This window comes from Echiichthys vipera (genome assembly GCF_963691815.1).
Source record: "Echiichthys vipera genome assembly, chromosome: 16".
Lineage (NCBI taxonomy): Eukaryota > Metazoa > Chordata > Actinopteri > Perciformes > Trachinidae > Echiichthys > Echiichthys vipera.
The window spans coordinates 27,742,196-27,767,548 of record NC_139841.1 but is presented as its reverse complement, the minus strand read 5'-3'; the positions used below and the strand labels follow the sequence as shown (position 1 = coordinate 27,767,548).

Genomic DNA, 25,353 nt, shown 5'->3' with positions numbered 1-25,353 from the left:
GAATTAAACTTTAATGTGTAATTTTTCCACAAAGTTTCCTTGAAAATCTGCAGTTTTGCTGAGAGAGACAAAACCTAAGTTCCTCCGCGGAGGCAACGATCCGACACAGTGAGAGTATTTTACGCAGCAGCGCGTTGAGGGCCTCCGTAGACGAGTCAAGGAAAACACGGCACAGCCAAAGTGTTGAACGCTGTTGGTTTTATTAGAGTCAGGGTGACAGCGAGGACCTTAAAGCTGAGGTAGAATCCCCCCTAACTGCAGCTCACGTCTAAGATTAGGTTACCCTAAAAGTTTTTGTCTTTCTCTGTAACACACACACACACGTCCTTCTGAGGTGTGTGTGTGTGTGTGTGACGGAGCTCCGAGCAGAGCGCCGCTCTCCTCCGCCCTAACACTGACGTCACGATGAGTCCAGCTTCTACTTCCTGAACTGAGCGATGGGAGCCGGGACTTTGATGTCCTGGCCCTTCTCCAGCTTCTTCTCACACTCAATCAGGTAGTTGACTCCGTCGACCAGCATCTGCACCAGCTCCACCTACGGAAACACACACGCCAGAGTTCATTTCTGCCGAGTAAACGTTAATGAAGATGAGTTACTCTACGTAACATTGCAACGTATTCTCGTGAACAGGTTTGCAGGATATCGTACGGAAAGTTCTGCACACAAACTCGTGTGATATCTCACTAAACGGTGAACGAAGGTCGGACAAAAGACGGCGATGGGCCGTGAAGTTGGGGACTAGAAGACGAAGGACAAGAAGTGGTCCGTGACAACAAAGCACCGGAAATACCGTTACGTGGCCGATTTTAGCCAACACAACAACAGTGACACTCGGTTAGGATTGAAAAAAACGTCGTGGTTTGGTTGAGACCGTCGAACTCTGGACGGATGCAGCCGAGGGTACAAACCCCACCCGCCCGCGTAAAAGTGCTACGTCCTTTCGCTGTCTTATCCTACGTCTCGTGCTTTCGATACGTGGAATACACACAAATGACCGTGCGTTACTTTCGTTGTTGTATGTACGAAAAACGCATGAGAACAGCCTGAACATCATGTAGTTTAGTCCAGTCTGCTGCCGCCATTCTTCCCGGGGTCCGACACATGCAACACATGATTATAATAAAGCTTTATTATAACAAAAAGAAAATAAAACATCACTGTAAATCAAAACACACTGCACAGACAGTACACTGAAAATGATATTAATGCGTTTTTTCATTAAACTATAAGCCGTGTTTTAATTCACATTACGTATTGGGATTAAATCCCAACCAACGCTCATCAAGTCCAACAACAATCACACTGTGACGAGCTTCAGCTGCTTGATAACGAGCAGAGCATCAGACTCAGGTGTGTGAGAGCAGAGAGGAACCTAAAACACGCAGGACAGTGGCTCCAGGACCGGGACTGCCCGCCCCTGGACTCGTCACATGATCAGGTTAAACAGAGGAGACACTGAGCTGCGTCTGACCTGACGAAATTACATATCTCCAAAATTCCCACAGCAAGCCTCACCTCAGATTTGCCCAGACGGTCGTTGTTGGAGATGTCGAAGGTGTCCCCGGTAGCAGCTGTGTCCACGCCACCTGTGCCTCTCTTCTGCAGCCGCAGGTGGTCCAGGATTTTGGAGAAGCGCGGGTCCTGCAGAGGGAGTTCGATCAAACGGAGCTCTTTGTAACATGCAGTAAGATGTGTGAGCGTGTGTCCGTCTGAATGTGTGTGTGTGTGCGTGTGCGTGTGCGTGTGCGTGTGTGTGTGTGTGTGTGTGTGTGTGTGTGTGTGTGTGTGCGTGTGTGTGTGTGTTACCGTGCTGAGCTTTGGCAGGCGCACGTGCACGCCCGCCCTGAGGCCCGTGCCCAGGTTGGAGGGACAGGTGAGGACGTAGCCCAGGCGCTCGTTCCACATGAACTCCCAGCCTCTCTCCTGGATCAGGTGCTCCACCTGCGGCACAGCACGAGATCTTTAAAGACTCAGTTTGAGTTCAAACTGAAGCTTTAAACGTTTTAACATGAGCCGCCCTTTCACTACGTAGGTGAAAGATGTAGAGTAATAAAGGATCGGACACGTTAAGGTGTTGAGCTGATGACGGTGCAAGAGGAAAGGAAGACGGGAAAGTCAGGGTAAGGGTTATTTCTGCGGACAGGAAGTGAAGCCCATGCATCCAGCAGCTGTCAGGGTTAGGGTTATTTCTGCGGACAGGAAGTGAAGCCCATGCATCCAGCAGCTGTAAGAGTTAGGGTTATTTCTGCGGACAGGAAGTGAAGCCCATGCATCCAGCAGCTGTTAGGGTTATTTCAGCGGACAGGAAGTGAAGCCCATGCATCCAGCAGCTGTTAGGGTTGGGGTTATTTCTGCGGACAGGAAGTGAAGCCCATGCATCCAGCAGCTGTTAGGGTTATTTCTGCGGACAGGAAGTGAAGCCCATGCATCCAGCAGCTGTTAGGGTTGGGGTTATTTCTGCGGACAGGAAGTGAAGCCCATGCATCCAGCAGCTGTTAGGGTTGGGGTTATTTCTGCGGACAGGAAGTGAAGCCCATGCATCCAGCAGCTGTAAGAGTTAGGGTTATTTCTGCGGACAGGAAGTGAAGCCCATGCATCCAGCAGCTGTAAGGGTTAGGGTTATTTCTGCGGACAGGAAGTGAAGCCCATGCATCCAGCAGCTGTAAGGGTTATTTCTGCGGACAGGAAGTGAAGCCCATGCATCCAGCAGCTGTTAGGGTTATTTCTGCGGACAGGAAGTGAAGCCCATGCATCCAGCAGCTGTTAGGGTTGGGGTTATTTCTGCGGACAGGAAGTGAAGCCCATGCATCCAGCAGCTGTTAGGGTTGGGGTTATTTCTGCGGACAGGAAGTGAAGCCCATGCATCCAGCAGCTGTAAGAGTTAGGGTTATTTCTGCGGACAGGAAGTGAAGCCCATGCATCCAGCAGCTGTAAGGGTTAGGGTTATTTCTGCGGACAGGAAGTGAAGCCCATGCATCCAGCAGCTGTAAGGGTTATTTCTGCGGACAGGAAGTGAAGCCCATGCATCCAGCAGCTGTAAGGGTTATTTCTGCGGACAGGAAGTGAAGCCCATGCATCCAGCAGCTGTTAGGGTTAGGGTTAGGGATATCTCCGCGGACAGGAAGTGAAGCCCATGCATCCAGCAGCTGTCAGGGTTAGGGTTATTTCTGCAGACAGGAAGTGAAGCCCATGCATCCAGCAGCTGTCAGGGTTAGGGTTATTTCTGCGGACAGGAAGTGAAGCCCATGCATCCGGCAGCTGTAAGGGTTAGGGTTCTTTCTGTGGACAGGACGTGAAGCCCATGCATCCAGCAGCTGTTAGGGTTAGGGTTCTGTCTGTGGACAGGAAGTGAAGCCCATGCATCCAGCAGCTGTTAGGGTTATCTCCGCGGACACTGAAGCCATCACCTGCTTGAGTCCTCTGCAGAAGCGCTCAAACACCCTCTTCATGTTGCCGCCCTTCTCCATGGAGATGACCCGGGTGTGGTCCTCCTCGTTGACCCAGATCAGGAAGGTCTTCTCGTTGTTGTGCCTGAAGAGAAACCACTGAATGAACAAAGAGCTCGTAGATTAACGCTCCTTTATGTTCATGCTGCTTTAATCACCACACACCAAACACGTTTTTACACCAACATGCGTCTCAGTCGGAGCAGCGACTGCTTCTGTAGAGAGGTTATTGAATCTGCTCAGAGGAGGAACAAGAGTTCACATCCTGGACTCAAGGAAACGAGTTCAGCTCCAAGGAAAAGTCCTGCGTTTAAAAACTTAGGTAAGTTTGTGTCAGTGGGCTCAAAATATTAAGACTCTTTTCCTCCAAATATTACAACTTTTTTACACTAAATATAATTTTTTCTCTAAATATTACAACTTTTTTCTTGAATATTACAACTTTTTTTCCTCTAAATATATATTTTTTCTTAATATTACAAATTAAAAAAAAATTACAACTTTTTTCCTCTAAATTATTATATTTTATTATTACAACTTTTTCTCTAAATATTAAAAAAATGGCAAAATATTTGTTATACTTGTTTTCTCTAAATGTTATAACTTTTTCCATCAAAATATATTTTCTCTAAATATTAAGACTCTTATTCAAAAATATGACAATTTTTTCATCAAAATACAGTATATATTTTTATAACTCTTTTAATTGAAATTTAATTTTCTCTCTAAATAATACAAATTTGCCATCAAAATTATATTTTTTGTCTCTAAATATTAAAAAAAATTGCAAAATATTACAACTTTTTTTCTTAAAATATTGACTTTTTTCATCAAAATAGTAGTTTATAATATTACAATTTCTTTCTCTAAATATTACAATTTTGTTTTTGCAAAATATTACAACTTTTTTATAAATTTATTTAGACTTTTGTCAAAATATTATTGTTTTCTCTTATTACTTTTTTTCTCAAATTATTAAAACTTTTTTCATTAAAACATATTTTCTCTAAATATAACGATTTTCGTCATCAAAATTATTATTATTATTTTTAATATTACAACTTTTTTTTTATCAAAACGTTTTTTTTCTCTAAATATATTTTTTTCTCTTATTATTACAACTTTTTTCTTAAATTTATTACGATTTTTGTGTCAAAAGTTTTCTCTTATTACTTTTTTCTCTAGATAATATATTTTTTTCTCTAATTATAATTTTTTCTCTAAATATTCTGACTTCCTCTCCGTGTCCCTTCCCATCACAGTGAAGCTCATCGTGTAAAAAGCAGCATCAAGTTAAAAACACCAGAAAAAGCAGCCGGAGTGAATCAGGGACATGCACCAGTCTGAGCAGGGGCACAGCAGACGTGCAGCAGAGCTGGACCCACCAGATGCCCCTGGCGTCGGGCCAGTCTCTGGCCATAAAGGCGCACGTCAACAACGGAGAGACGGGTTTGTCAAACAGGAAGTGGTCCTGAAGGTGTGGAGGGGGGGGGGGTAAAGGCAGGTGGGGGGACAGAAGCCGAGGGCGTTAGAGAGGATGACTTCTAGCACTCGGGGAGGAGAGAGCAAAGGTTAAAGGGAGGGAGGGGGGGGGGGGTTCATCCCCTCCCGTTACGGGGGTCGGGGTTTCTTACCAGATGCCCCTGGAGTCGGGCCAGTCTCGAGCCATGAAGGCCGAGGTGAGCAACGGAGACACGGGCTTGTCAAACAGGAAGTGATCCTTATGTGGCGCAGCGTGAGATAATCAGAACAGGAAGGTCAATTAAAGGACACGCACACACACCACCCATGGGACCGAGCACCGCTCATCTACAGGTTAATAAAATATGAGTGTACTAATGGTCCTGTTGTGACTTTTGCTCATGTAGTTACAGGACGTTTCCAGTTTGGGATCAATATATCAATAAATATTTAATGTTATTATCTATGAAATAAAAGGGACAACACCAGGTTTCATGTGTCACACGACTTTTGTTCCCAAAATACGACTTTTATTCTCGAAATGCTACGACTTTTATTATTAAACTACGACTTTTAGTCTTAAAACGCTACGACTTTAATCTCCAAATACGATTTTTATTCTCGAAATGCTACGACTTTTATTATTAAACTACGACTTTTAGTCTTAAAACGCTACAACTTTAATCTCCAAATACGATTTTTATTCTCGAAATGCTACGACTTTTATTATTAAACTACGACTTTTAGTCTTAAAACGCTACAACTTTAATCTCCAAATACGATTTTTATTCATAAAATCCGACTTATTATCAAACTACGACTTTTAGTCTCGAAATGCTACGACTATTATTCTTAAACTACGAGTTTTCTTCTCAAACTACGACATCTGTAAGTCTGGAGATACGTAACCATGGTTTAATGTAAAAAAACAAACAGTCATTAACGTGTCAGCTCTTTTAACTGTGTCCAAAAAACAGTGAAATAAAAACCAGGATAAAGTCCGAGGACTGTGATGAAGAGAGACGTTTGTATCATGTGTATCAGTGTGGGTCAAACACTCAAACTGTTGGAGGTTAAACTAATTTAGCATCGGGAGAAGTGTAAAAACCAGTAAAGTAATGTAGATATGTGTAAAATAATACATGATATAAACAGTAAGACACAGTTTGGATACATGTAAACAGGAGGAACACGTGCAGAAGACACATTCATGGTGTTATCGGCTGTCCACTGAATATTATTACAGGTGAAAATCTCCTAAATCGGTTCAAATATGGATTCTTATTTGCACTAAATCCTTACTTATCGTACAGAATGTCATATTTTAATTTAAATTTGACCCAGTAGCAGTGGTTCCCAACATTAGGGCTCTAAAAGAGTAAAAACTAAATATAAAACTAGATAAATTCAAATGTTCAGAATCAGAAACACTTAAATAATCCCAGGGGGGAAATTGTTCAAGGTCAAACTAACGTAAAAGACTGAAATTATTGGGTTTATAAAGCGTAATATGTTCTTAAAAACATCAGAGGAATAGTTCAAACTGCCCAAATATGAGAGTCAGTCGCTCGTTCGCATCAAAGATCACAGAAAAACGGACTCACGTCAATGAGCTGCTGCTGCTCCTTGTCCGTCATCCCTTCCAGGCTGTAGTAGCGTCCCGCCAGGTCTCCCTTCAGACCGGCCAGGGCCGTCACCACCACCCGCTCCACCTCACGTCGCTCCGCCCTGGAACAGGCCGGGGGCAGGCTCAGCCCGCGGATACTGCGACCGGTGCGGACGCGAGAGGACAGGACGTAGTTCTCGTCAAACATGCCGTGGGTGATCTTGAGGTCGAGGGCAGAGAGAAAGAAAGTGGTTTAATACGTGACGGAGCAGCAGGTGGGTGGAGCCATCATGCAGGTGGTGGTTGTGGGTTAAACACCTTGGAGGCGTCCAGGTCGGTGGGGTGTGTCATGGTTTTGGGGTCGTAGCCGTTGTGGCGGTCTTTGATGACGGGGTCGAAGAGTTCAGCAAACACCTGGAGAGAACGTTCCAGAAGAAAGGCTTGGTTTCACAAGTGTTTAAAAGCAATAAACAAAGAAGCAAAAAGATGTTTTTAAGATCAAACATTTACTTTGAACCTCTACGCCAAGCCAGGTGGTTGTGCTTACACGTGCTAAAGTGTCCTCTAGGAGCCAAGACATATGCTTAACTGTCCTCTAGGAGCATAAACGTGTGTTAAAGTGCCCTCTAGGAGCCTAAATGTGTGCTAAAGTGTCCTCTAGGAGCCACAACGTGTGTTAAAGTGCCCTCTAAGAGCCAAAATGTGTGCTAAAGTGTCCTTTAGGCGCCAAACGTGCTAAAGTGTCCTCTTAGGAGCCAAACGTGTGCTAATGTGTCCTCTAGGAGCCAAAACGTGAGCTAAAGTGTCCTCTAGGAGCCAAAACATGAGCTAAAGTGCCCTCTAGGAGCCAAAACATGTGCTAAAGTGCCCTCTAGGAGCCAAAACGTGTGCTAAAGTGTCCTCTAGGAGCCAAAACATGTGCCAAAGTGTCCTCTAGGAGCCAAAACGTGTGCTAAAGTGCCCTCTAGGAGCCAAAACGTGTGCTAAAGTGTCCTCTAGGAGCTAAAACATGTGCTAAAGTGTCCTCTCTGAGCCAAAACATGAGCTAAAGTGCCCTCTAGGAGCCAAAACGTGTGCTTAAGTGTCCTCTAGGAGCCTAAAAGTGTGCTAAAGTGTCCTCTAGGAGCCAAGACATGTGTTAAAGTGCTCTTTTGGAGCCAAAATGTGTGCTAAAGTGTCCCCTAGGAGCCAAAACTTGTGTTAAAGTGTCCTCTACGAGCCAAAACATGTGCTAAAGTGTCCTCTAGGAGCTAAAACGTGTGCTAAAGTGTCCTCTAGGAGCATAAACGTGTGCTAAAGTGTCCTCTAGGAGCCAAACATGTGCTAAAGTGTCCTCTAGGAGCCAAAACGTGTGCTAAAGTGTCCTCTAGGAGCCAAAACATGTGCTAAAGTGCCCTTTAGGAGCCTAAACGTGTGCTCAAGTGCCCTCTAGGAGCCCAAACGTGTGCTAAAGTGTCCTCTAGGATCCAAAACGTGTGCTAAAGTGTCCTCTAGGAGCCAAAACATGTGCTAAAGTGTCCTCTAGGAGCCAAAACGTGTGTTAAAGTGTCCTCTAGGAGCCAAAACGTGTTCTAAAGTGTCCTCTAGAAGCCAAGACATGTGTTAAAGTGCTCTTTTGGAGCCAAAATGTGTGCTAAAGTGTCCCCTAGGAGCCAAAACTTGTGTTAAAGTGTCCTCTACGAGCCAAAACATGTGCTAAAGTGTCCTCTAGGAGCTAAAACGTGTGCTAAAGTGTCCTCTAGGAGCATAAACGTGTGCTAAAGTGTCCTCTAGGAGCCAAACATGTGCTAAAGTGTCCTCTAGGAGCCAAAACGTGTGCTAAAGTGTCCTCTAGGAGCCAAAACATGTGCTAAAGTGCCCTTTAGGAGCCTAAACGTGTGCTCAAGTGCCCTCTAGGAGCCCAAACGTGTGCTAAAGTGTCCTCTAGGATCCAAAACGTGTGCTAAAGTGTCCTCTAGGAGCCAAAACATGTGCTAAAGTGTCCTCTAGGAGCCAAAACGTGTGCTAAAGTGTCCTCTAGGAGCCAAAACATGTGTTAAAGTGTCCTCTAGGAGCCAAAACGTGTGCTAAAGTGTCCTCTAAGAGCCAAAACGTGTGCTAAAGTGTCCTCTAGGAGCCAGAACGTGTGCTAAAGTGTACTCTAGGAGCCAAACGTGTGCTAAAGTGTCCTCTAGGAGCCAGAACGTGTGCTAAAGTGTACTCTAGGAGCCAAACGTGTGCTAAAGTGTCCTCTAGGAGCCAGAACGTGTGCTAAAGTGTACTCTAGGTGCAAAAAAGTGTGCCAAAGTGTCCTCTAGGAGCCAAACGTGTGCTAAAGTGTCCTCTAGGAGCCAAAACATGTGCTAAAGTGTCCTCTAGGAGTCAAAACGTGTGTTAAAGTGTCCTCTAGGAGCCAAACTTGTGTTAAAGTGCCCTTCTTTACCTTTTCGCACGCCCCTGCACAGACACCACTGTGACCTTTGACCTCTCTTACCTCGTAGCTCTCCTCGTCACCGGCCACGCAGCCCACCGTCTTGATGAACGGGTGTCCGGGGTTGTCGACTCCGGTCTGGATGCTCTGGTCCAGGGTCCAGTTGTTGGGGGTGACCTTGTCCCTCAGTTTGGCGTAAATGGCCGGAGTCAGAGCCGCGGCCATGCAGTTGTTGTGTTTCCTCAGGTCGGGGAAGTCCGAGCTGCAGCAGAGGAAAGATTTGAGTTGTGTCGTCGCGTGTTTCGGTATTTCCCCTTCCTGTTGCATCTGCGGCGTCGACGTCGGCCCTTCTTACCTGGGGGGGTAGAGCTTCGTCCTCGCCTCGGCAGAAAGGCCGTTTTCACTCAACAGGAAGCCCGTCGCCATCGTTCCCGCGCCCAAGCTGGCCAACAGCACGGCCGTGTTGCGGCCGGAGATCAAGCGTGTGAAAGAGCTCGCCATCTTGGGGATAGTTGGTTACTCTTTATCAGTAGAGAATGAGCTGAAGGGAATAACAGACAAAGTAGGTTTACAGCTGGTTTCATCCACGTTCGTGAGGTTTAAACGCACAAGTACAAACAGAACAGACAAAGGACTCGAGCTCGGCGCCGTTCAGCAGCTCGTTTGCACCCGTTGCACCTACATCGGCCTATTTTCTGGGGTATTCATCACTGACTGTGGAAAAACAGAGCTGGGAACACCGGTGCACTCCCCTCTCAGGCCAACATGATTCCTTGTTTCTGTAGCAACAACAGTCAACTCTGGCAACCAGCAACGCCCAACGCTATTGGCTGCTACCATGGAAACAGAACGGGACAGGAAGTCATCGTCCAACCCGTCAAAAAATGTTTAAAATATTAATTCAGACTTAATATATATATATTTTTTTTAATGTAAAAGCAAAACTTTCATTCTGTACCCCTGAAAACGCCCCGTGAGTGTATTACTTTATATTTTAATAAAGATTCAACATATTCAACCTTTAAAAAGTGTATTTTGCTGCTGTTGATTTCAACTATGTGCTTAAGTCATGTGGTCTTGCAGCAGATTTGACCTTTTCCACCAAATCTAAATGTTAAACGTCCTTAAATGCAACTGCGTTAGTGCACAAAGTGAATCCCGCCTGCTGCTTCGCCGCCCCCACCCCGGGGTTTTGTGTTTAATACAGTAACGAGCTTAGAGGAGGTGGGGTCGCGGCTGATGCTCTTAGCCTCTTAGCATTAGCACGGTCCCCCACCCACAGAGCAGCAGGGTTCATACGTGCACTAATGCTTCAGTAATGAGCGGTCACCTGGAGACGTCCTCTCGTCTTAAAGTCACAGGAGGAAAAAGTGTGAGAGCTGAGGAAGAAATCCGTCTCTAGCTGCAAAAAGTACAAATTGAATAACGTGAATGTAAGACTTTAATTCCCTGTTCTTAATAAAAGGTGATATTTGATCCTGTCCTTCACCGACGTAGTTTCCACGACACCGGTGTGAATGAAGGGAGGAGCTTTGAGGACTCCTGCTAATCCGGTCCAAGGAGAGACGCTCGAGCTAAAGACAAGAAGTGGGTTTTTCCATGGCCTGACTCCGTCCCCCGCGCTCTGTGCAGGTCACTGGACTCTCTTTGGGTCAGCGCGGATGTTATTTATAGATCACTGAGGGCCGGTCGTGCTGCCAGGATCCAGTGCCAAGAACCAAGCCTGCTCTGGCTCACAGCACGGGGACATTCACTTCTGAACTGGTCACAAGACCGGACCCTCGTGAAGCCCCCCACCTCCCCACCCACGTCAGCAGGACAGGGGACGGAAACGGGGACGAGGACGGGTACGACCTGCACGGAGGCGAGGCAGATTTCTCAAAGGGTGCTCTCGTCGTGTAAAGCCCCCGCTGCCAACCGACACTGCGGATCATATGGTCTTACGGTCAGGATTACACCAGAACCACTACAGACCTGGGATCAGCCTCCCCACCGTGACCTTTTACCTCGGAGGGAGCGCGTCCAGGACGTCGGAGCGGCTCCGTCCTCTCCAGAGGACACAGCAGAGTCAATGTCACATTCATGCATTTGCAATAAAACATTTGAAATAGAATAATATTCATGCAAAGTCCAACTTTTATCCATCTTTCCCATTGGAAACAGTTTAATTTTACATGCACTCGACGGGTGAAGTCCTCACATTTAACCTCAAATGTAACAAAAGCATGCGGAGAAGACGGAGCACAGTCTGTGACGTCTACAACCAGTGTGAGACGCGTGAAGCTAAAGAGAAATAAGAAAAGAAGAAGGTACAGTACCTGTGGGAAAGCTGCTCTGCCTGCTCTCTGAAGGTCTCTCCTGAAGGAGCTTTTCACCCCCGGCTCAGGGGGCTCCTCCCCCGCGTGTGGGATTAAAACACACGGGGGCCAATCGTCAATCCAGAGACAAACCAATGGAGGGCCACCAGCACGGTTAGCCACGACCACCCCGGGTCCGATGTCACCGTCCAGTTTGACCTTGATATTTCCTGCTCGCTCGGTCTGACCCTTCTGTGAGCTGCACACACTCCACGGAGAGTAACACCTGAGAGAACACCTGAAACATGCTGCGAATACAGAGAAACGACCAAACGCAGAAGACGAACGCACATTTTAAAAGTTACACACGAGAGGTTTCCACTAAACCCTGATGAGCACTCGCTGACACGCAGGTTCCTGTGGTAGTGATGTTAGCATCCCTGCTGCTACGTGCTAACGGGTGCACACCAAAGCACAAACTCTCTCTGCAGCCGCCCTCACAGGGAACACACTCACTCTACGTTAGTGTGGAGTTTGAGCATCAGGTCGATGCAGCGTGCAGAAAAGCCAACCAGCGCGTGGACTTTCTTCAGAAGCTCAGGAACATAAACATTGACTCCTAACTCGTGGAAATGTTTCATTCTTGTTTTATTGAATCTGTCCTGACGTTTGCTTTTATCTGCTGGTTCGAGTCAATGAACCCTAAGAACCGCAGCAGACTTCAGGGCGTCGTTAGAGTGAGCAGTAAAATGATGGGTACTCCACTCACGGACATTAGCATCTTGTTCAAAACCAGGGCCCTGAACAAAGAGAGACTGGTCCTGATGACCCGAGCCGTCCCTTAGCACCTGAATTTAAACTGCTTCCATCAAGACACAGGTTTAATGTGCCCAGATGCAGGACTGACAGGTTAAATGTGCCCAGATGCAGGACTGACAGGTGTAATGTGCCCAGATGCAGGACTGACAGGTGTAATGTGCCCAGATGCAGGACTGCCAAGTGTTATGTGCCCAGATGCAGGACTGACAGGTGTTATGTGCCCAGATGCAGGACTGACAGGTGTTATGTGCCCAGATGCAGGACTGACAGGCGTAATGTGCCCAGATGCAGGACTGCCAAGTGTTATGTGCCCAGATGCAGGACTGACAGGTGTTATGTGCCCAGATGCAGGACTGACAGGTGTTATGTGCCCAGATGCAGGACTGACAGGTGTAATGTGCCCAGATGCAGGACTGACAGGTGTTATGTGCCCAGATGCAGGACTGACAGGTGTAATGTGCCCTTTAAAGCTTCTTTTGTAACTTTTCGTTCCATTTTCTTGTGTGTAACTCGCAGCGTTTGTGTTTTTGTTGTGTTTGTGGCATGTGTCTGTGTTGGGTTGTACTCTTTACTTACAGCACATTTTGGTATCCCAGCACATTTCTGCATTTTTAAAAAAAAAAAAGTTTTTCCGGTGCGTTTCTATTCATCAGATGTGTCGTTTTGTGTTTGTTTAGCGTTTCTGAACTTGGTGTTTAAAAAAGAAAATTGTATTTAAGCTGCGTTTGTCATTTATTTGAACATTTTTGTGTATTTTCGGTGCGTTTCTTTAACTTATTTGAACATTTTTTTGTATTTTCGGTGCATTTCTGTAATTTATTTGAACATTTTTGTGTATTTTCGGTGCGTTTCTTTAACTTATTTGAAAATTTTTTTGTATTTTCGGTGCATTTCTGTAATTTATTTGAACATTTTTGTGTATTTTCGGTGCATTTCTTTAACTTATTTGAACATTTTTTGTATTTAAGGTGCGTTTCTTTGACTTATTTGAACATTTTTTTGTGTTTGCGGTGCTTTTTTGTAACTCATTTTAACCTTTATTGTATTTTCGGTGCGTTTCTGTATTTGTTTTTAACACTTTTTGTTTCTGTCTTTGATTCCTTGTGTGCTTCAGTCGCGTTGAGTCGCTCTCAGGGCCGACTGAATCTTCCTCATCGCCATAAAAACAAACATTATAATTCACATCTTTTCTCTTTTATTGTGTGTAAATATCTGTACAGTTCACAGAGAAATGCATGGAAAAATACAACAGCGGTGCCAGAACTTCAACATAAACATGTAATGTAAGAAAACAAGCGTGTGAAGACCCCGACGTCAGGAAAGTGCCAGAAAAAGTGAATAAACCTAATAAAAGTCATTAACAGTCGACTATCAGGACGAGAGCAGGAGGACACCGTGCTACACTCATGCTACAAAACACATTTAGAGTCTAATGACGTTCTTTACAAACGAATAGTGCAAAGATATTAATATCTCACTAAACAACAGGGTTTAAATACGAGTACGTTAAAAGAAAACACTGACGAGAAACGAATAAAAGTGATAAAAGTCAAATAACTTGAACTGGAGGGCTGCGAATCACGGGAGAAGAAGATCAGAAATGAGGATTTTAAACCAGTTTTGTTCACAAAATGAGCAAAAAACAGCAGAAAAATGTGATTTAGTGGTGGAAATAAAACTTTTTTTCAGACTCTAAACGTGTGTGAACTACAAAAAGGTCGTTTCTGGAACGTGCGAATGCAACAGCAACAACATAAACCTTCAGTGTCAACAGCTGAGAAAATCGTATTTTAAGATGCTCCCGTTAACGTCGACGCCACGGACGAGCCGGTTCAGCCTGTCCTCGTTCCCGGGGGGCGCCGAACACCGCTGCTTTGTCACGGCCCCGTTGGCGTCTGGCATCGACAGACGCATCGAGTCGCAGACGCAGACGCATTGAGTCGCAGACGCATCGAGTCGCAGACGCATCGAGTCGCAGGCGCATCGAGTGGCAGACGCATCGAGTCGCAGGCGTATCAAGGCGCAGACGCATCGAGTCGCAGACGCATCGAGTCGCAGGCGCATCGAGTGGCAGGCGCATCGAGTGGCAGGCGCATCGAGTCGCAGGCGCCTCGAGTCGCAGACGCATCGATTCGCAGACGCATCGAGTGGCAGACGCATCGAGTGGCAGACGCATCGAGTGGCAGGCGCATCGAGTCGCAGACGTATCGAGTCGCAGACGTATCGAGTCGCAGGCGTATCGAGTCGCAGACGCATCGAGTCGCAGACGCATCGAGTGGCAGACGCATCGAGTGGCAGACGCATCGAGTGGCAGACGCATCGAGTCGCAGACGCATCGAGTGGCAGACGCATCGAGTCACAGACGCATCGAGTGGCAGACGCATCGAGTCACAGACGCATCGAGTCGCAGACGCATCGAGTGGCAGACGCATCGAGTCACAGACGCATCGAGTGGCAGACGCATCGAGTGGCAGGCGCATCGAGTCGCAGACGCATCGAGTCGCAGGCGCATCGAGTCGCAGACGCATCGAGTGGCAGACGCATCGAGTCGCAGACGCATCGAGTCGCAGACGCATCGCTGCAGGTGAGAGCTGCCGATCTGCTGACGTCACGCAGTCGACGCTGCTCCGCTTCCCAAGGAACTCTGGGAGATGAAGTCCCAGAGGCTCAACTGCGGTTACATCTGACCCACAAAGACGCCGCTGGAAACAACTCATCTTGAGTCTTTAAGATACTTTGACCACCTGATCTTGAAGACGTCTTTGGGTAAAACTCTAGAGATTGAGGCCCGGTCCACACGAACACGGGTAGTTTTGAAACTGAACTTTTATAGCCCTCGTTTAAAAATCAAAATCCTGATAAAAAAAGATCTCCGTCGACATTAAAACTGCAAAATCCGCCTCAAACCATGTCGTGCACACGCCAAAGCAGCAGGTGGTGACAGAGCTCCTAACAGGAAGGACCTTTCAGCCAATCACAAGGCTGGAAAAGGTCATACCAGGAAAAACAACAATGCTGAACGGAGGCCGGGCAGATTCCTTCATGTGGACTGATACAGGACCAGGACCAGGCTGGGACTGGACCAGGACCAGGCTGGGACTGGACCAGCACTAACCAAGTCCATACCAACTTCCCACCTACGACTGGACCAGGACCAGGACCAGGACCAGGCTGGGACTGGACCAGCACTAATGAAGTCCAAACCAACTTCCCACGATCGACTGTCACTCTAACGACGCAGCACAAAGGGTTCCAGTGACATCATCGGCCTTGTGAGAGGTTAAATACCTGGATCTCCACACCAGTTAGTTGGACCAGTCCCAGCCTGGTCCTGGTCCTGGCCCAGAGACTCACACAAAGTGCTGAGAAGCTGCTAAATAGGAAGAGTCAGCTGGTCATAGCTAGAGCGCTTCACACGTCTCCATGGATACAAGAGGCCATTTACCGTCGCACAGTGTGACGTCAAACACTGGTTTTACTGTCCACACAGGACGTCTGAACTGCACTTTTCCAAAAAGTTCACCCTGGAATTACAAAAGACTCTGGTTTCAGGAGCAACAGCTGTGGTAACGTATGGACGAACCGTGAAACAGAGAAACACACACTTTCAAAAACACCCGCGTGCGTGTGGACGGCCCCTCAGACCCTCATTACCTCAGCTGTGAGGGAATGTCCGTCATGGCGTGTTGCCGCCCACTGGGACACTACAAAATACTCCATCTGCATGAGAGTTCATCTCATCTCATCTTCAGCCTCTTATCCGGGGTCCGGTCTCGGGGGCAGCAGCTCCAGCAGGGGACCCCAAACTTCCCTTTCCCGGGCCACATTAACCAGCTCTAACTGGGGGATCCTGAGGCGTTCCCAGGCCAGTGTGGAGATCTAATCTCTCCACCTGGTCCTGGGTCTTCCCCGAGGCCTCCTCCCAGCTGGACGTGCCTGGAACACCTCCCTAGGGAGGCGCCCAGGGTTCATCCTTACCAGATGATCCTGAACCACCTCAACTGGCTCCTTTCAACACAAAGGAGCAGCGGCTCTACTCCGAGTTCCTCACGGATGCTGAACTTCTCCCCCTCTCTCTAAGGGAGACTCCAGCCCCCCTCCTGAGGAAACACATTTCAGACACTAGGACCTGGACCTGGTTGTTTGGGTCCTGACCTGGTTCTTTGGGTCCTGACCTGGTTCTTTGGGTCCTGACCTGGACCTGGTTCTTTGGGTCCTGACCTGGACCTGGTTCTTTGGGTCCTGACCCAGCTTTCATGACCACAGGTGAGGGTAGGAACCAGGACTGAGCGGTAGATCCAGAGCTTTGCGTGGTGCAAATTATCATTTGAATTTAATTTAAGCCGATAAAAGTGATTTAAAAGCACTTTTTTCCCCATTCAACAAGCAAACAAGTAAACAATTCTGCAGACTTCAGATTTAATAACCCACAGTTATGGATGGGACGTTCTAGTTTTCCCCATCGCTGTTTAAAAAAAGTGTCTTAAACGTGTAAATCAGTGACTGTGTTAGAGTCCTCTGTGTATCTGCAGTGTATTTATCTGCTGTGTGGTTTCTTTCTGAATTCATTTACACATTAAAGACTCATTAAGCCCCCGATCACAAAGATAATGCAAAACTCATGTGACAGCGTTTGTGTGTGAGACTGTTTCTGGTATTTACAGTGTTTTAGCAGCAGCTCGTGACTTCCTGCCATGTTTCTGCATCTGACACAGTTGTTTCTACGCTCTACGCTGTGCGGACTGTGTGTTGTATGGCAGAGTTGTGAACAGATCGTTCTGTTTTTATGAATAAACACGTGGGATATTCAGACAGCAAGGCACATTTTCTCCTGAGTTTCCTGAGCACAACAAGTGGCGCTTCACCGAGAAAGAACCCCGAAGCCGCGCTGACCCGCGACTCGTACCGTAAAATGGATTCATGTGTGTGTGTGCGTGCGAAACGAAGGTGGAGTTATCCAGGTGGTACTCGCGGTTCGATCTTCAGAGAGAGCTCGTAGAGGGTGTCTTCATCCATCACTAGGGTCTTATCCAGGAGGAACTGGGTCACCTGGACGGAGAACAGATTCAGTGTTAGCGGATCCTTTTAAATGACGTTTTATTGTGTGAATAAAAAGCTTTTCGCGGGACACACCTTGGGCTGGTGCTCGATCCTGTAAGGGGCTTGCTGGAACTGACGAATCTCTCGGATAATATGAGAAATCTGAGAGAGCAGAGAGAGTGAATCAGCAATCACGTCCGCCTGTGGATGTTCTCATGTGTCCAGGTCGTCGTTCTCCTCAAAGCAACTTCAGTCCAAAGCAACTGGACTTGGTTCTTTGTCAGGAAGACGTTTCACCTCTCATCCAAGAGGCTTCATCAGTTCATGTACGCACCTGACCAGGACCAGGACCAGGACCAGGACCAGGCTGGGACTGGATCAGGACCAGGACCAGGCTGGGACTGATCCAACTCACTGGTGTGAGATCCAGGTATTTAACCTCTCACATGGTCGATGATGTCACTGGAACCCTTTGTGCTCCAAGTGCCAACGAGCGTCGTTAGAGTGACAGTCGTTGGTGGAAGTAGGTCTGGACTTGGTTAGTGCTGGTCCAGTCCCAGCCTGGTCCTGGTCCAGTCCCAGCCTGGTCCTGGTCCAGTCCCAGCCTGATCCTGGTCCAGTCCCAGCCTGGTCCTGGTCCAGTCCCAGCCTGGTCCCAGCCTGGTCAGATGCGTACATGAACTGATGAAGCCTCTTGCATCTGTGAATCGGGAGCGTTTCACCCCGAAGATGACTATAGGGATGCAAAACGACCACGAAGTGATGCTAAATGACTGAAAATAGACACAGTACGATCACACAGAGACATAAAACAATTTTTAAAAAATGTAAAATGACCAAAATAGATGCAAAACAATCACAAGAGGATGCAAAATGACTAAAAATAGATGCAAAACCACCTCAAAAAGATGCAAAATGACTAAAAATAGATTCAAAACCACCACAAAAAGATGCAAAATGACTAAAAATAGATGCAAAACCACCACAAAAAGATGCAAAATGACTAAAAATAGATGCAAAACCACGACAAATAGATGCAAAATTATTAAAAATAGATGCAAAACCACCACAAAAAGATGCAAAATGACTAAAAATAGATGCAAAACCACCACAAAAAGATGCAAAATTATTAAAAATAGATGCAAAACCACCACAAAAGATGCAAAATGACTAAAAATAGATGCAAAACCACCACAAAAAGATGCAAAATTATTAAAAATAGATGCAAAACCACCACAAAAGATGCAAAATGACTAAAAATAGATGCAAAACCACCACAAAAAGATGCAAAATTATTAAAAATAGATGCAAAACCACCACAAAAGATGCAAAATGACTAAAAATAGATGCAAAACCAGCACAAAAAGATGCAAAATGACTAAAAATAGATGCAAAACCACCACAAAAAGATGCAAAATGACTAAAAATAGATGCAAAACCACCACAAAAAGATGCAAAATTACTAAAAATAGATGCAAAACCACCACAAAAAGATGCAAAATGACTAAAAATAGATGCAAAACCAGCACAAAAAGATGCAAAACGACTAAAAATAGATGCAAAATGAAATCTTTACCATCCTCATCTTGGAGAAGTTCACCAGGCCGTCCTCTGTGAAGTTTGGCGTTCCCTCCTCGATGAACGCCAGGTCCGTGAGGTACATGCCCAGGTACGGGACACATGGAGGGTTACAGCTGCACGCACGCACGCGCACACACACACACACACACACACACACACACACACACACACACACATTAAGACCACGTTAAGCACTGGATCCAAACATCCATCACTCGACCGTTCTGTTATTTACTTCTTCAGCGTCTCTCGGAGGTTCTTGAACCTTCCCTCTGAGGACACGGTCTTCTGCAGCCGGTCCATGAGCGCCTTCGTCTGAACGGAGGAAATAAAATAATCACAACGAGATCAAGAAGCTTTCGTTTGAGCCCGTTAGAGACGAGCAGATCCCAAACCTGTTTGCACACTTTGGCCCAGGTCTTCTTCAGCCTGTAGATGGCGCTGCGGTTGAGGGCGGAGGTGATCTCCAGCACGCCGTTGTAGTTGTTGAGGCAGCGGCAGATGTCGGCCACGGCGAGCCACTTCTCTATGGCGCCGGCCCGGGAGCCCACGTCAGTGTGGGTCATTATCTGAGACGCCACCAGGTTACTCATCTGTGGAGGAGGGGTCGGATATACCAGAGTCAGGTACCGGGTTATGAAGAACGCAGAGTCCACGACCACGGGAGGTTGTTTTCACACGATCGTGGATAAAACGATCTCAGGGCGCACTCCCACTGTGCCTCCGTACCGTGCCCAAGCATACGGCTAAAGTCTAGTTCCTTTGACCAGTGTGAGTGCAACCGTACCACGTCTAGGAGCGGCACGCTTGCACATGTACGAGCACGAGCGTGCGCACGTGTGCGAGCACGAGGCCTACGGCGGTTCTGAGGTCATTTCCTGTGCGCCTGTTGGGACGTAGAAAAAAGAAGGAGGGACCATGCGCGGACATTTCAAACAATGGCGGTGAAAGGTTCACGTTGGTGTGATGCGGAGGTGGAGTGTTTACTGCAGATTTGGTCGATGAAAAGATTCAAAAACAGTCGACAAGACGCACAAAAACTCCGAGGTCTACGGAAAGATCTGGAAACAAAGCCACGCATCGCCATGACGTCATCAATGCGTGTGACGTGTTACGTCGTGATGACGTATAGGCAGCAAGAAGCATTCTCCGAGGCCCAGGTAGTGTTAGTACAAACGGGCCTGGAGGGGGGGACAAGGACCCTAAAGCACGGGGCACGGGACGGAGGCACAGTGGGAGTGCTGAATCTAGGTTTCTAAAAGTCTCACGTCATTAAAATGTTGACTGGTCTTCATGATGTACGGGGTCCTCTCTGTCTTATCCACCTTCATCCAGCCCTGACCCAGGAACTCCCTGCACACACACACACACACACACACACACACACACACACACACACACACACACACACACACACACACACACACACACACACACACACACACACACACACACACACACACACACACACACACACACACACACACACACACACACACACAGTTACAGCCAGTTACACACACACACACACACACACACACACACACACAGTCGAAGTCAGTTACACACACACAGTCAGTTACACACACACACAGTTACAGTCAGTTACACACACACACACAGTTACAGTCCGTTACACACACACACACAGTTACAGTCCGTTACACACACACACACTTTAAACCACAGACAGTGTGCTGTACTGAAGTGTGTGAGTGAGAGTGTGTGAGTGAGTGAGTGAGAGTGTGAGAGTGTGTGAGTGTGAGAGTGTGTGAGTGTGTGTGTGTGTGTGTGTGTGTGTGTTCTCACTCGTAGGGAATCCCCCTGAACACGATGTGGTCCAGCAGCGTGATCTGCTCGGCCAGCTCCATGGCCGACAGAGACTCGAAACACTCGGCTTTGGGACTCTCCGCCTGGAACACACACACACACACACACACACACACACACACACACACACACACACACACACACACACACACACACACACACACACACACACACACACACACACACACACACACACACACACACACACACACACACACACACACACACACACACACACACACACACACACACACACACACACACACACACACACACACACACACACACACACACACACACACACAGCTCAGAGCTCAGAACTTTTCCAAACGACTATAGAACATTAAGACGAGTCCACACACACACACACACACACACACACACACACTGGGAGGCCGTCTACGACTGCACTGCGCTCACTAAGGGGAGTGACGTTGTTGTTCTTACCACGATGAAGTGGAGCAGAGGGCAGCTTTTCTGCAGGTGAGGATTTAAATCACTTATTTAAATTAAATTATTATTCTACCTTTAAGCAGCGATCGGTACGAACGCGTGGTGATACTGACCATCTGTAAGATGTCCTCGATCCTGAGCTGAGCGTCATCTTGGTCTTCATGAGAAAGGGCACTGCAGAGACACACACACACACACACCGTTACAACGTGTGTGTGTGTGTGTGTGTGTGTGTGTGTGTGTGTGTGTGTGTGTGTGTGTGTGGTCCTCCTGCTGCACCTCTGAAGCTGAATAAAGACCCTGAAAATACTTTTTAAGACTAAAAGTCTACGGATTTCAAAATAAAGGTCAGGTGTTTCAAGACTAAAAGTCTAAGTATTTTAAGACAAAAAGTTTTCGGATTTCAAAATAAAGGTCAGGTGTTTCAAGACTAAAAGTCAAAGTGTTTTAAGGCCTAAAAGTCTACGGATTTCAAAATAATGGTCAGGTGTTTCAATACTAAAATTCAAAGTGTTTCAAGACCAAAAGTCTGAGGATTTCAAAATAAAGGTCAGGTGTTTCAAGACCAAAAGTCAAAGTGTTTTATTTTACACATATTTAAAGATGTTAATGATTAAAAAAAGAAACAGTTCATTGATAGAAATCGTGTAAAACGTCAGTGACGTTGTACCTTAGTATGTTTGACGTTGCTTTGCGCTCCTGTGGCAGCAGGTCGGCGTCTCGCAGCACCTCCTCCAGCAGACACATCACCCCCACCTTCAGCTCGCTGTTCATCTCAAAGTCCTGACGGAGACACACACACACACACACACACACACACACACACAGTTACACACACACACACACACACACACTGTAAAACACACACACACACGATTCCGGTCCCACAATATTTAATTATTTTTGTCTTGTTTTAGTCAAACATACGATCATCAGCTCTCAGGACAAGGACGCCCTCCAGAGGACGTCAGGTATACACACACACACACACACACACACACACACACACACACGGGTACACACAGTTACACACACACAGTTACACGCACACAGTTACACGCACACACGCATGCACACGCACAAATTTTACGTGGAAGTTTTCAGAGCTTTTAAAAGAAGAAAACTATCTTCAACGCGGACCCAGGATTAACTCAGCTGGGAACCGGAGGGTCGCCGGTTTGAGTCCCTGTGTGAACCATGAATGGAGCGTGGACTGGTGGCTGGAGAGGTGCCAGTTCATCTCCTGGGCAAGGCAAGGCACCTAACCCCCAACTGCTCGGGGCGCTGAGCCACTGGCAGCCCCCTCACTCTAACATCTCTCCATTAATTGCATGTATATAGGTCCTGTGTGTGTGTGTGTGTGTGTGTGTGTGTGTGTGTGTCCTGTATAATAATAATAATAACAGTGAACAAATTGAATTTCTCTGGCAGGATGACTAAAAGTAATTCTTCTTCTTCTCTGTTGTATTGTGACGCTGTGATCCGTCCAGCTGGTCGTCATGTGATCGTGTTTGTAACGTTGAGCGTGTTCGTACACCCAAAATAAAGTTTGACGTGCGTTTATCACTGTTCACTTTTCCTGCTCCAAACACCCAGGTACCAAAATAGCATCTTACATCATCTTAAAAGAAAACGGCGTCCTTTGAGTGTCCCCGGGGAGGACGCTGACCTTTCTGCACGGAGAAAAGACACGCAGAGCAAAGAGCAGCGCCGTGGGGGGGGGGAAAACACACACACACACACACACACACACACACACACACACACACACACACACACACACACACACACACACACACACACACACACACACACACACACACACACACACACACACACACACACACACACACACACACACACACACACACACACACACACACACACACACACACACACACACACACACACACACACACACACACACACACACACACACACACACACACACACACACACACCAGGAGGGAGACGATGATGGAAACAGACAACAGGCTCTTTCAGGTGGACTCAAACAGTGCGTTTACATGCTGTTTAAAAACCTGATCATATTCGGGTTAGGGGCAGACTCTGGTACCTCAATCACCATGGAAACGCCGTTACCCGGGGAAAATCGGAGTTCTCGTACCCCGGGTAACAGACCTGGAGGACTCCTTTAGTACCAGGAGAACTCCTTTAGTACCAGGAGAACTCCTTTAGCACCAGGAGAACTCCTTTAGTACCAGGAGAACTCCTTTAGCACCAGGAGAACTCCTTTAGCACCAGGAGAACTCCTTTAGCACCAGGAGAACTCCTTTAGCACCAGGAGAACTCCTTTAGCGCCAGGAGAACTCCTTTCTTTAGCACCAGGAGAACTCCTTTAGCGCCAGGAGAACTCCTTTAGCACCAGGAGAACTCCTTTAGCGCCAGGAGAACTCCTTTAGTACCAGGAGAACTCCTTTAGTACCAGGAGAACTCCTTTAGCGCCAGGAGAACTCCTTTAGCGCCAGGAGAACTCCTTTAGTACCAGGAGAACTCCTTTAGCACCGGGAGAACTCCTTTAGCACCGGGAGAACTCCTTTAGCACCGGGAGAACTCCTTTAGCACCGGGAGAACTCCTTTAGCACCAGGAGAACTCCTTTAGCACCAGGAGAACTCCTTTAGCACCGGGAGAACTCCTTTAGTACCGGGAGATCTCCTTTAGTACCGGGAGAACTCCTTTAGTACCGGGAGAACTCCTTTAGTACCAGGAGAACTTCTTTAGTACCAGGAGAACTCCTTTAGTACCGGGAGAACTCCTTTAGTACCGGGAGAACTCCTTTAGCACCGGGAGAACTCCTTTAGTACCGGGAGAACTTCTTTAGTACCAGGAGAACTCCTTTAGCACCAGGAGAACTCCTTTAGCACCGGGAGAACTTCTTTAGTACCAGGAGAACTCCTTTAGTACCGGGAGAACTTCTTTAGTACCAGGAGAACTCCTTTAGCACCGGGAGAACTCCTTTAGTACCGGGAGAACTCCTTTAGTACCGGGAGAACTCCTTTAGCACCAGGAGAACTCCTTTAGTACCAGGAGAACTCCTTTAGTACCAGGAGAACTTATTCAGTACCAGGAGAACTCCTTTAGTACCAGGAGAACTCCTTTAGTACCAGGAGAACTTATTCAGTACCAGGAGAACTCCTTTAGCACCAGGAGAACTCCTTTAGCACCAGGAGAACTCCTTTAGCACCAGGAGAACTCCTTTAGTACCAGGAGAACGTCTTTAGCACCAGGAGGACTCCTTTAGTACCAGGAGAACTCCTTTAGTACCAGGAGAACTCCTTTAGTACCAGGAGAACTCCTTTAGTACCAGGAGAACTCCTTTAGCACCAGGAGAACTCCTTCAGTACCAGGAGAACTCCTTTAGCACCGGGAGAACTCCTTTAGCAGCAGGAGAACTCCTTTAGCACCAGGAGAACTCCTTTAGTACCAGGAGAACTCCTTTAGCAGCAGGAGAACTCCTTTAGCAGCAGGTGAACTCCTTTAGCACCAGGAGAACTCCTTTAGCACCAGGAGAACTCCTTTAGCACCAGGAGAACTCCTTTAGCACCATGAGAACTCCTTTAGTACCAGGAGAACTCCTTTAGTACCATGAGAACTTCTTTAGCACCAGGAGAACTCCTTTAGTACCAGGAGAACTCCTTTAGCAGCAGGAGAACTCCTTTAGCAGCAGGAGAACTCCTTTAGCACCAGGAGAACTCCTTTAGCACCAGGAGAACTCCTTTAGTACCAGGAGAACTCCTTTAGTACCAGGAGAACTCCTTTGGTACCAGGAGAACTCCTTTAGCACCAGGAGAACTCCTTTAGCACCAGGAGAACTCCTTTAGTACCGGGAGAACTCCTTTAGCACCGGGAGAACTCCTTTAGCACCAGGAGAACTCCTTTAGCACCAGGAGAACTCCTTTAGCACCAGGAGAACTCCTTTAGTACCAGGAGAACTCCTTTAGTACCAGGAGAACTCCTTTGGTACCAGGAGAACTCCTTTAGCACCAGGAGAACTCCTTTAGTACCGGGAGAACTCCTTTAGCAGCAGGAGAACTCCTTTAGTACCAGGAGAACTCCTTTAGCAGCAGGAGAACTCCTTTAGCACCAGGAGAACTCCTTTAGCACCAGGAGAACTCCTTTAGCACCAGGAGAACTCCTTTAGCACCAGGAGAACTCCTTTAGCACCAGGAGAACTCCTTTAGCACCAGGAGAACTCCTTTAGTACCAGGAGAACTCCTTTAGCACCAGGAGAACGTCTTTAGCACCAGGAGAACTCCTTTAGCACCAGGAGAACTTCTTTAGCACCAGGAGAACTCCTTTAGTACCAGGAGAACTCCTTTACCACCAGGAGAACTCCTTTAGTACCAGGATAACTTCTTTAGTACCAGGAGAACTTCTTTAGCACCAG

General features: G+C 47.1%; 2 protein-coding genes across 3 annotated transcripts in view; both read right to left on the bottom strand.

The window, feature by feature from the left end:
- Positions 1–181: 181 nt before the first annotated feature.
- Positions 182–11,367, bottom strand: ckmt2a (creatine kinase, mitochondrial 2a (sarcomeric)). The gene is made up of 10 exons (XM_083929793.1): positions 11,243–11,367; positions 9,280–9,465; positions 8,988–9,186; positions 6,833–6,928; positions 6,513–6,734; positions 4,833–4,918; positions 3,409–3,532; positions 1,808–1,942; positions 1,517–1,642; positions 182–535 (listed from the first exon to the last, which is right to left on the bottom strand). Exons 2-10 carry the CDS (start codon positions 9,423–9,425, stop codon positions 419–421), a joined length of 1,251 nt encoding a protein of 416 aa, XP_083785919.1. The 5' UTR covers positions 9,426–9,465; positions 11,243–11,367; the 3' UTR covers positions 182–418.
- A 4,703-nt stretch (positions 11,368–16,070) lies between these two features.
- The window catches only part of rasgrf2a (Ras protein-specific guanine nucleotide-releasing factor 2a), a 34,208-nt gene continuing 24,925 nt past the window's right edge, over positions 16,071–25,353 (bottom strand). Inside the window, exons 20-29 of one of the 2 annotated variants that reach the window (XR_014593543.1) lie at positions 21,615–21,727; positions 21,058–21,118; positions 20,471–20,574; positions 19,930–20,014; positions 19,057–19,254; positions 18,897–18,976; positions 18,657–18,774; positions 17,174–17,242; positions 16,268–17,089; positions 16,071–16,175 (exon numbers count right to left, since the gene is read on the bottom strand). Coding sequence is in view for 1 of the 2 variants with exons in the window: in XM_083929447.1 (XP_083785573.1) it covers positions 16,994–17,089; positions 17,174–17,242; positions 18,657–18,774; positions 18,897–18,976; positions 19,057–19,254; positions 19,930–20,014; positions 20,471–20,574; positions 21,058–21,118; positions 21,615–21,727 (924 nt within the window). In the remaining variant the exon portion in view is untranslated. Of the gene's footprint in view, positions 17,090–17,173; positions 17,243–18,656; positions 18,775–18,896; positions 18,977–19,056; positions 19,255–19,929; positions 20,015–20,470; positions 20,575–21,057; positions 21,119–21,614; positions 21,728–25,353 lie in introns of both variants that reach the window. The other variant, XM_083929447.1, reaches the window with a different exon arrangement.